The sequence below is a fragment of the Cotesia glomerata genome, linkage group LG3 (genome assembly GCF_020080835.1).
Source record: "Cotesia glomerata isolate CgM1 linkage group LG3, MPM_Cglom_v2.3, whole genome shotgun sequence".
NCBI lineage: Eukaryota > Metazoa > Arthropoda > Insecta > Hymenoptera > Braconidae > Cotesia > Cotesia glomerata.
In genome coordinates, this window is record NC_058160.1 from 19,074,917 (window position 1) to 19,087,320 (window position 12,404).

General features: G+C 31.6%; 1 protein-coding gene across 4 annotated transcripts in view; it reads left to right on the forward strand.

Moving 5' to 3' along the window:
- The first annotated feature begins 2,633 nt into the window (after positions 1-2,633).
- Positions 2,634-12,404, forward strand: part of LOC123261531 (synaptotagmin-5-like) — a 31,937-nt gene continuing 22,166 nt past the window's right edge. Inside the window, exons 1-8 of one of the 4 annotated variants that reach the window (XM_044723180.1) lie at positions 2,634-3,367; positions 3,403-3,591; positions 5,160-5,362; positions 5,441-5,578; positions 5,645-5,842; positions 5,904-6,056; positions 6,148-6,268; positions 7,387-7,559. In XM_044723180.1, the coding sequence (XP_044579115.1) occupies positions 3,450-3,591; positions 5,160-5,362; positions 5,441-5,578; positions 5,645-5,842; positions 5,904-6,056; positions 6,148-6,268; positions 7,387-7,559 (1,128 nt within the window). In that variant the 5' untranslated portion in view covers positions 2,634-3,367; positions 3,403-3,449. Of the gene's footprint in view, positions 3,592-5,159; positions 5,363-5,440; positions 5,579-5,644; positions 5,843-5,903; positions 6,057-6,147; positions 6,269-7,386; positions 7,560-12,404 lie in introns of all 4 variants that reach the window. The other 3 variants (XM_044723177.1, XM_044723178.1, XM_044723179.1) reach the window with 3 other exon arrangements.

The following is a 12,404-nucleotide window of genomic DNA, read 5'->3' on the forward strand; positions in this document are numbered from 1 at the left end:
AAAATAAAACATATGGCCGACTAAATTGGGACAATGCGGTGTGAGTTCCAATCAAAATGTGTTAATATAATTAAACGAAGCAATATCAAACTTTTGCAATATTGCATAAGGTTCTTTTCATTAAAGATTAATGACTGAAAGCTGAAAAAAAATGGAATCTAAAAAATTTTATATAATTTCAGAATTTCTTGAACACAATTCACCATATTGACAGTTGTTCTCACTAAAGATCTAAAAAATTTTAAGAACGGGTTTTTTCACTAAAACTGATAATTAATACATTAACAATGTTTTCAATGAGTTCAGTATCCTTGACTAATGAAATCTATATAAATATATAATATGATTATATATATACAAGCGAAATCGATTTTTCTTGAGTTGAAATTCTTCCGAAAAAATTTGGGGTACTCAATGACGCGCGCCAAGTACGATAAAAATTTTTTTTTTTTATTTTTTAATTTTCAACAAATTTTTTTTCAATTTTTTCAACATTATTTATTTATTTATTTATTTTAACAGTACATTGAACCCTACAGCAATGCCAATAATTGGGTTCCATAGAAAAAGAAATGAATATAACAATTGTTTTATTATAGTAAAGCTTAAATATAAAATTAATAGTAGTAAGTCTATGCTTTATCTGATAAATTGATCATATATTATTTGATAGTAATTAACAATTAGATAGGATGCTCTAAGTCAGTGTCCAATTATGACGGTTTCTTGGTATTTTTTTGTATTTCACATCTTTTTGTAGAGAATGAAAATTATTAAAACGAGTCTAATTTTTTTTGTAAAGTGCAAATGTTATTGAGATGAGTTTTATGAACGTGGACTTGGCGCAATTTTTTACAGGGAAACTGTTTTTGTTCGGATTTCAGTATTTTTTGTAATTATAATAAAAATTGACAATTTTAATTTAATACATTTCCGGTGGCAAACTATCCCCTTTAAGCTATAGTTCATGTAAAAGTTTTTCTTGCGCTGCCTGGCGTGTGTAATTGCAAGCTGTCAAATATCTTTTTCTCACTGTAGTTTCACATCTATTATAAGATTAGCATGCATCCTTATATTATTTAGTCTCTGGCCGTCCGCTTTTTACATAAGAAAAAAGTTAAAATCTAAAAATCTGGGTCGCTATAGTTTGTGCTGATTATTTTTAATAATTTTAAATAGAAATTATAAAGATAATTGATAATAATCAAGTAATACGCGTAATAAAAAGCATGAACTACTATTATAAAATATCATATAGAAAAAAAATTAGGAAAACGATTGACCCTGAAGGCCATCCCTGCAACTTCCCGCTAATTCCATACTTAGGCGCTTAAAATTGCACCAATGGCGTTTTTGAGCTTTTCGAGCTCAAAAATACAATTTATGGGTTATTTTGAGCTCTCCAAGCTCAAAGAGATTGTTTTCCTATGCTTTTGAGCTCTTCGAGCTCAAAAGTCTGATAGGGGTTTGATGACACTATTTTTTGAATTTTTAAACCGCAATAACTTTTGAATGAGTAAACCGATTTTCACGCGGTTGGCAGCATTTGACGCAGTTTTTTAAGCCTCACAAAGAATCTTGAATTTTGAATTGATCGCGCTAGGAATTTTGGAGTTATTCCGAAATAACACTTTTTTCGGTTTTCTTTCGTTCACGATATCTCTCGAACGAATCAACCGATTTTGACCGGACTGGTGGCGATCGACGTGGTTTTTTGAGGTTAAGAGCTGATTAGTTTTTGGAATTGAACTATTGAGCCGTTTAAAAGTTATTCCAAAAAAACCACATTTGAAAAAAATTTTTTTTTCAGTTTTTTGAAGATTTCTCAAAATCTATTGATCTGAATCGGTCCAAATAGTTTTCAAAATCTAAGTTTGGTCAAGCCCTTTCGAATGGCACCAACCACGATGAAATCGGTCAAGCCGTTCAAAAGTTATAAGCGGATCACATACTTTCACACACACACACACACACACACACACACATACATACAGACACTGTGACAACCTCACGGGGATAGTCAGGGAAGCTTCCTGTGACCTTCAAACGTCGAGATCTGATGAAAACTCGATTTTTGCAAAACGGGGTGAAAACAATAACTTCCCGATTTTTGAAAATCTTCGATTTTCTTAGCGAGAAGTTAAAAAACACACACACCCATACGTACATACATACATACATACAGACATACAGACATCATCGCGGGAATAGTCAGGGACGCTTCCTAGGACCTTAAAATGTCAAGATCTGATGAAAATTCGATTTTCGAAAAACGGGGTGAAAACAATAACTTTCTGATTTTTGAAAATCTTCGATTTTCTTAGCGAGAAGTTAAAAATAGAAATTTTCAAAATGTTTTTTGATCGTAGTCCCCTCTTTGGGAATCTTTGAGTGTCGGATTGTAATTTCTATAGTTGGATGAATAAACTTTACAAGTTCAATTTTTCAGCGTATAATTGTCAAATTTAATAAAATTATATTTTTTCGAATAATACTTTTTTAAATTAATTGATTGAATGTTTTTATGATATTCATACTATTGACGACTCTAAATAGGTATAATTTTATCGAGCATACTGTATGATAAATTAAAACTGTTTGCTTTTAAGTTATAACACTTGGCATCTGGTCGGCAGTGAGTTAACAAAGATAAAGTGTAATGGTGTGGGCTCGCCCGTACAACTATAGATTGTTAATACATTCATTGTATATCTGTACATACATAATTGTGTTTGCGAGATTACCTTGAGTTTGACAGTTGTAGTTTTTAGTTAAGTAACATTAGTCGTACTTAAAAATCAAGTGAATATATTGTAAACAAATCATTATATCGTGGAATTTGTGTTTTATAGAATATTTATAGTTATGTTAGCAATTTTTCAATCATAATCTGACTGAAGTATAATCATTAAGTTGAATCTGTTGATCAGTTCAAGCATCAAAATAATTAAACTGAAGCTTCTATGATACATGCGATCGATGCTAGAACCTGCATAAATTTTTTTAATGCGAATAATTAGTGAATAGCATTATGATATATCATAAAGGTGGTACAAAATGAACGATTTTTATAGGTATTACATTGATTTTATAATGGAATACTGTATTGAATGAAGATACTTAATCATTCATTTTTTTTTAAATAAATTTTAGTTAAAATGTTTACAGATTGTATTCAAGTAAAAAAAAAGTTAATGGTTATAGCTTAAGGCTGTAACCATATGTCATCACAGACTTAGTGTTTGAGTACATTTGAAGAAATAAAAGTTTTCAACTATTTCCGTCAGAATATTTATATGAGTGAATTATCTCACCTTTACAGTCATTTACATTCCATGTAATACATCGCATGGTATGCACTGTCACTTTATTTTGAGGAAAGAATTTTGTGAAAAGTAAAGGATGATTTTTCGATATTGCAAATATTTATAATTACTTAATATAAATAAATGTTTTACGAAGAAATATTTGGACCTCTAAGCGGAATTGTATTAATAGTATTCGGAATTATTACTATTTTATCAGTGCTTATTCTGATTGTGTGTTTCTCAGTACCAAAATGTTGCGGATACGAGCTTTTAAGAAAAAGAAGTGAGACATAATTATTACTTTTGTCTTTATTAAGATATATTAGTTTTTTTCCGACCAATTCGTCTAAGCGATATTTAGAAAATAACAATTTTTTTTGTTTATTCACAATCCAAAATTGTTTTATGCAGACTAGAAAAAGAAATTGTTTTTAAAGTTTCTCCTGTTAACAACTTTAGACTACCATAAGTGAATTTAAAATCGAGCTCGGTCTTTAAAAGCGTGTAATAGACTAAACTAGCAGTTCGCCCCGACTTCGCACGGGTATTTAACAAAAATTTTCAAATTATTCATAATATAAGATAGCCTATGTCACCCGGGGATAGTGTAGCTTTCCAACAGTGAAAGAATTTTTCAAATCGGTTCAGTAGTTTCGGAGCCTATTCAATGCAATCAAACAAACAAATAAACAAACAAACAATCAAATCTTTCTTCTTTATAATATTAGTATAGAAGTATAGATAAAAAGGCCATTGGGCATCCGAAATGGAAGTAGATTTCATTTTATTTCATTTCTGTAGATAAAACAACTGCAAAAGTAAAATTTATTACAAATGATTTTAAGATGCATCTCCATGGACATTTTTTGATTTAGAAAAACATGTAAGCATGTAAATGGAAGCTTAATTTCTCAGCTTTCAGTTGCATTTATAGAAATTGAATATCTTGACGCGTTCAAAAGTTATTTAAAGGAGAAGTAGTGAGAGTGAAATTTTCAAAATTTTAAAATCCTGCAATTTCTAAACTAATTGACCGATTGAGTTCATATTTGAACTTGACCTTTGTAATTGTCTATAAAAAAAGTATGTTGAGTTTCATTATGATCGCTTAAGGTAGTTGTTGCGTGATAGGCATTTCAACAGAAAATTATGAAATTTTTTTTATTGAAAGATAAATATAATAATAATTCACTACCAAAATTTCAGATCAATTGACCGCACCGTTTTTGAGTAATTAATTTTCGAAATTGCATCTTTTACCCGTAGAGGTATAGAGAGATGGTAAAGTTAGTATGAAATCTTCCGTACCACTCGAGTAGGCCAAAGATTTCATACTAACTTTACCATCTCTCTATACCTCTACGTGTAAAAGATGCAATTTCGAAAATTAATTACTCAAAAACGGTGCAGTCAATTGATCTGAAATTTTGGTAGTGAATTATTAATATATTTATGTTTAGATAAAAAAAATTTCATAATTTTCTGTTGAAATGCCTATCACGCAACAACTACCTTAAGAACTGTTGATGCTATCGATGTGACAAGCCGCGTTATGTAGCTCAAAATAACACAGAAATTGTATTTTTGAGCTCGAAGAGCTCAAAAACGTCATAAGTGCAATTTCAAGCGCCTAGGTATGGAATTAGTGGGAAGTTGCAGGGATGGCCTTTAGGGTCAACCGTTTTCCTAATTTTTTTGTGTACATAACACGTTCTTAAAGACAGAGCTCAATTCTAAATCCACATATAGTAGTCACCTTATAAGAGTGACGTTATAAAAAAAGTTTTTCCTTTTACTCATAACTTATAACCTTTGAATTGTAACCATTTATAAATAAATTATTACATTTAGAAAACGAAGAAAATAAAACAATTTGTATGAGCCAAGTCGAACAGCAACATGGAAATATCAAATTAGGTGATATAAGTTATCGATCTTGGCGTCTGGGAAGTCTTTACGATAACGAAAGTATTTACAGAAATGGAGAATCATTGAGAGAGTCTTTTGGTTCTAACTGTGCAGAATTAGAATCGAAAAAAACTTTATCGTCGTTGGTAAGTAATAAATTTTTGTTTGGGATAAGCATGACGATTGGTTGTATAAATTATTATTGAATAGTTTTCATTTTTTAGAATTTAGTAAATTTCAGTAATCAAAAACAAACAAAGAAAGTAAAAGAATTTCCAACTGAATTAACTTTGAGTCTTCAATTTTTGCCAACGATTGATGAGCCTAGGAGTACAGAAGGAAAACTTATCATTGGTATTGAGGTTGTAATTTGATAAACTCTATTTCTATAATGGAATTATAATTTAATTGTAATAAATTGCCTATAGGCTTTATTTAATCTTCCACCTAAGCAATACAACTGTGCAATAGAACCTTATGTCGTTGTTAAGATCATTAAGCAGTCTTGGACTAAAAAAGAAAAAACTGTACTTCATAATTTTAGAACACGTGGTATTCGACACACTGTTAATCCGGTATATCGAGAAACGTTTATTATCGCAGATGCTAGTCCATATATTATGAAGGTAATTATGAAAGAATATAAGTGCTTACTATTTTATTATTATAATTATTATATTCTTTCAGGATTGGTCTTTATCGCTATCGGTTTTTGATCACGATAGATATGCTAATCACACTGAATTGTCAACTCTTCAAATTCCATTCAAGAACGTTAACAAAATATTCACAAACCCAGAAAAACACATATTTAATTATAGAATGAAACGATCTAATCAGGTACTGTTTAAATTCTTAATAATAAATATAATAATAGTAATAGTGAAGAAGACGATAAAGACGACCGTTTTCTTTGAAATTAAATTTTCAGGAATTTGGAAATATTCTGCTTGCGATAAATTATTTACCAACCGCCGAACGTTTATCGATAACTGTTGTGAAGTTACGAAATTTAAAATATTTGCCGACCACTAATTTATCAACTAAGTTAAGTATGTGTTTTCAAACTGTTAACTAATGCATAAATATAATTAAAATTATTTCTTGTACAAACCATTAGTTTAAATTACATGTATGCACACAGAAAAACAAAATTAGGAAAACGGTTGACCATAAAGGCCATCTCTGCAACTTCCCGCTAATTCCATACCTAAGCGCTTAAAATTGCACTTATGACGTTTTTGAGCTCTCCGAACTCAAAAATATAATTTATGTATTATTTTGAGCTCTTCAAGCTCAAAGAGTTAGCTGTTCTATGCTTTGAAGCTCTTCGAGCTCAAAAGTCTGATGGAAGATTGATAAAACACTATTCTTTAAATTTTCAAACTGCAATTACTTTTGAATGAATTAACCGATTTTCACGCGGTTGGCAGCAATCGACGCAGTTTTTCAAATCTTATGATTTGTTTTTAACACATACAGACATACAAACACCATCGCGGGAATAATCTCGGCTTCGCCTCGGCCAATAATTACATGTGATCTGAGACATTTCTTATTTTACTTCCCTAGGTGTGTAATATACTATTTCGTCTTGATTCAAGACAATTAAACTTTTCAAAACTATTTTCTTGGTTCAAGAATTTTTCTCTTGATTCAATTTAATTTCTTATTCTGTGCATGATTATTTCGTGCTACATTTTCTTAGTTTACCGTAAAAACAAAATTTTTTAAATTTCATTATTGATTTTAAAAAAGCTAAGCTTATTAACTTCAGTTCGGTATTTAAAAACAGATTTTTTTATCAGATGTCGACGTTTTAAAATTTTCCACCACTCTTAAACGAATTAAGTGATTAGGACACGGTTTGTTGTAGTCAAAAGAGTTTCAGTCAATTGAAATGTTCTGATATACTTCGAGAAATCTCAAATATAAAATTCTCAAAAGTGTTTTTTTTTTTTTTTTTTTTTTTTTTTTTATTGAAACTATTGAATTGAATTGAAACTATAACGCTTAATATAAGGAATATAAAAAATATAGTGTGCGATACGGGATAAAACAAGACTTCAGACCAGAGTGATGATAGTTCTCATCTGAAATTGTTTATATTTGTTTAATCTCTTGCCACCCAAGATGATGTTGTTATACATATGAAACTCGTTGATTACAGATTTGTATGTACGAGTGTTAATGCTTCATGGAAAAACTGGCCGTAAAATTCGTAAAAAAAAAACAAAAGTATTACATGCAATGACGGAAGGTGAATTTAACGATACACTGACATTTGCATTATCTCCTTATCAGTTAGATACTGTACAATTTCTTCTGATTCTTTGCAATAAAGTAAGTACATTTATTCAAATTAATTTTTATATAAATTAACTTATATAAATCTGCATAAAGTTTAATAGATTCCTAATTATTGATTAAAATCACAGTTACTGAAAACATTAAACATTTTGAATTTTTCAATCATTAAAATCTCACATGTTCTCCTGTATATGACAATTTTTTCATGGGGTATGCACAGACATTATCTTATAATTTTTTTTGTAGTTTTTTCGAGATTTCTCAAAATCTACCGGTCCGAACCGGTTCACTTGAACCAAGAAAATATTTTTCTTGCTAATTATTTTCTTGGGCGAAAAAAAAATTTTTTTTTGACACAAGAAATTTCACTTATCCCAACAAAATTAATTTTCTTGCTTCAAGAAATACGTATCTTGATCCAAGACAATTTATTTAAATCAAGAAAATTTTCTTGTTTTGAGAAAATTTTTCTCTTGCTCCAAAAAATTAAGTTCTTGACAGAAATAAATTTTCTTGTCTTGAGAAAATTTTTTTCTTGCTCCAAAAAATTAAATATCTCGATAATAAATTTTCATTAATATTTTTATTGATGAACACGTCAAATGGGAAGATCAAATAATATTGAACCATTTTCCTTCATTCAATATGTATAATTGCGTGCTAAAATAATCTAAAATGGGTATCAAATATTCAAGAGAAAAATTTTCTCAAGGTGAGAAAATTTTTTTTTCAGCTGATGTAGGTGGCGCTGCTTCCCTAAAGTATCTAAAAATCTTGATCTAATATAAAAATTTATTGTATCAAGTATTTATGATAATTTGAATTAAGAAAAATTACTTCCACCAAGAATAGAATTTCAAGAAAAATTTTTACTTCGGCCAAGACAACTTCGGTCTTCCTTTGGGCACCCGAAAATTTACTTGAGCCAAGAATTTTATTCTCCAGTCAAGAAATCTTTTTTTCTGTGTAGTATTCAAAATCTAAGTTTGGCCAAGCCCTTCCGAATGGCGCCAACCGCGATGAAATCGGTCAAACTGTTCAAGAGTTATAGCAGGTTTACACACACACACACACACACACACACACACACACACACACACACACACACACACACACACACACACACACACACAACTAAGCGCTGAAGAGCTCAGAACTGAAGAACGGCAAAACAGCTTCGACCGATGGCAGCTCCAGTGGGACGCTGCAGAAAAAGGAAGATGGACGTATCGTCTTATACCGAGGATCGACGACTGGTTGAACCGGAGTCATGGAGAGGTTAACTACTACCTTACGCAGATGTTGTCAGGACACGGCTGCTTCCGAGCCTATCTTCACCGCTTTAAGCACGACGATTCTCCGGAGTGCCCATCCTGCCCAGGTGTCGCTGAAGACGTGGAGCACGTGATCTTTGCATGTCCTCGTTTTAACCAACAGCGCGATGAATTAGAGAAGATTCTAAAAAAGAGAATTCAACCGGAGACAATAGTAGAAGAAATGCTGTCATCAGAAGCTGTCTGGAACGCCACGAGCACCTTTGCCACTGAAGTGCTTACAGAGTTGCGGTCCATCGAGAGAAAAAGAGCAGAAAACAGAAACTAGAAGGGAGATAGAAATAAAAAACATCTTAGCCACCAGAAGGAAGAGCGGCAGCTAATTCCTTCCCCCGCGAAGAAATGCCTTACGGCGGTACCATGGGGGATCAGAGGATAGAAGAGAAAGGGGTTTAGGGTTTAGTGGGTAGGGGCGCCAGCGTCGAGTTTTAGTATGACGCTGCGTCGAGTCGCCACATATCCAGGCCAAACATCTATGCAGAACATCTATGCAGTACATTTATAAAAAACATCTATGCCTGGAATGCGTAAAGAGCATTCCCCCCCCTTACAAGGAAAAAAAAAAAAAAAACACACACACACACACACACACACACACACACACTCACACACACACACACACACACACACACACACACAGAGGGTAGCGTTGTTCGCGTCTGTAGGTTCTGCTTTTACACCCTACACGTGTTCTCTGGGTAGTGCCAAATGAACAACACAAACAACAATATGGAAATGTCACAGAACTTTCAAACATTGTTTACAGTACAGGGGTTGGATACCCCAGTGCCGGCTAGGGAAGGCATGCAAACGGCCTGAACTCGTCTATAACTAAGTTCTTAACTATAACGAAGTTCTACCAAATGAAAAAAATTTTAAAAATTTTTTTCAAAAGTTATGCAAAATCCAAAATTTCACTATTTTCCATATTTTTTAAACTTATGTTTTGAAAATCTCGAAAACTATTGCAATTAAAAAAATCGCTTAGGCTGAGTTTCAAAGGGGATACTTAGAGCTATTAAAAAAAATTTTCGACGCGGTTTTTTGATGTTGAGAGCTGATTAGTTTTTGGAATCGATCGGAAAAGCCGTTTCAAAGTTATTCCAAAAAAACCACATTTGAAAAAATTTTCTTTGTAGTTTTTTTTAAATTTCTCAGAATCTACTGGTTCGAATCGGTTCAAATTGTTTTCAAAATCTAAGTTTAGTCAAGCCCTTTCGAATGGCACCAACCACGATGAAATCGGTTGAGCCATTCAAAAGTTATGAGAGGTTTACATACTTACATACTTCAATACCCGTGAAAAAATATTCTGATCAGGCTTGATATTAGCTGATAAGGCCATATAAAAATTTTTGATATGTTCATATCTGGCCTGATATGATCTGATATGTCCATATTTAATTTTTTATATGTCCTGATATGGCCTGATATGGAAATTGGCCATATCAGGCCTGATCAAGCCTTATCAATTTGATATGTCTATATCAGACTTGATATAGCTTGATATGCTCATATCTAATTTTACATTATTTTTTAATAGGTCCTGATATGCCCTGATATAACCTTATAAAGTTATATATATTTTGATAAACTTGAAAAAAAAATGCCTGATCAGGGTTGATATAACTTGACATGGATTCATATAGTCTGATATACTCATACCCTTACCAGCACATAAGTAGTCTTATGTACTCATATAAAGGCATACCCGAGTAAAAGAAACTATATATCATTATATATGATTCATATCTAATTATATAGAAGCATATGTAATTCATTTAAAATTATATTATATCTAATATATAAAATTCTCGTGTCACAGTTTTCGTTGCCATACTCGTCCGAAACGGCTTGACCGATTTTGATGAAATTTTTTGTGCTTATCCGGTATCTATGAGAATCGGCCAACATCTATTTTTCATCCCCCTAAATGTTAGGGGTAGTCCACCCCTAAATTTTTTTTTTATTTTTTAGACAAAATTTTTAATTTCTATTTTTTTATGATACAACATACAAAAATACATACAATCCTCAATTTTCACCCTTCTACGATCAACCCTTATTTTTTAATAGCCATTTTAGTAATTTAATCATTTTTCCTCTCCGGTCGAAAACTGATCAATCGTCATTTAATTAGTTATCCCCGCCAGATGTCTACAGGTGTCACTTCTGACCCAGTAAACAGCACGGAGTAGGGATGAGAACGAAGCCGGTCTCCTTTCTTTCTCACTCCCTACACAGTTGTCGGCCATCATTATTGTTTATGCATCAAGTGTAGTAGTAACGTTGACAATTATTATTTTGCTATCTCAGTGTAACTCTCATATTAACTTTTAATCATTCCTATTTTATCAATAATAATTAAATTATCAATTTTGAGTGTATTTTGCACGATTAGTTAATCAAGTGATTTTATAACCTCAAAAGTACTCAACACGTGACACGAGCTTCCTATAACAACGGATTTTGTGTTGTAAGTATACTTGTTTTATTTATATAGAAAATGTTGTTGATCTTATAAAAATGTAATTTTAATTTAATTTTATTAAAAAAATGTAATTGAACAATTAAGATTTTCATAGTTTCCAAAAAATCAATCATTATGAATCTTTATTTTGAAATGTCAATGGAAATATTGGTTGTATGAAAAAATTATAAGAGACAATGTTTTCATAAAATTTAATTTTTTACTTTTGTTTGAAAAATTTTTCCATAAAACTTATATTTTTGTTATAATTTCATAAATTAAAACTAATCATTTCAAAACTGCGGCAAAAATCCTGGCCCTAATTATACTTTTAACATTTTTCATCATAAAATAATTTCATTAATTCTATTTATGTATGTTTTGTACAGTGAGCAATGCCAAGAAAACGCAAAGGGGCTGATTTGTGCCGCAGTACAAGTAAAGCTCGAAACTTGCGAAATAGCAGATCCGAAAGAACAGAAGAACAAATCCAGCAACAAAATACTGATGCACGTGTCAGAATGGCGCAATTGCATCAAGAAGAGCCAGAAGATACACAAGCTGAACGCAATGAAGTCAGAAGATTAGAACAACGACAATCACGCCGTTTCACAGTCAATAGACGAAGAACAAATGACCAACAACGACAACAGGTACATCGAGCATGAAAATATACACGTGAAAATATACTCATACCACGGATTCCTATTATACCTACAGATGTGCCAATTCAATTCAAACGTATTCAGTTTCCGATTAGATTGGCATTTGCAATGACTATCAACAAATCCCAAGGTCAAACGATGTCTGTTTGTGGATTAGATTTGAGAACACCATGTTTTTCACACGGACGATTATACGTGGCATGCTCTCGAGTGGGTAAACCATCCAGTTTGTTTGTGTTAGCTAAAGATGGACTAACAAAAAATATTGTTCACGCTATAGCATTAAGAGATTGATATTGTTTAATAGTGTTACTGTCGTAATTGTTTAATTAATGATATATAATTTTAAGGAATAAATTATAATAACTTAAAAATAATGTTTGCCTTTTGTTATTTTTATATTCCCTCA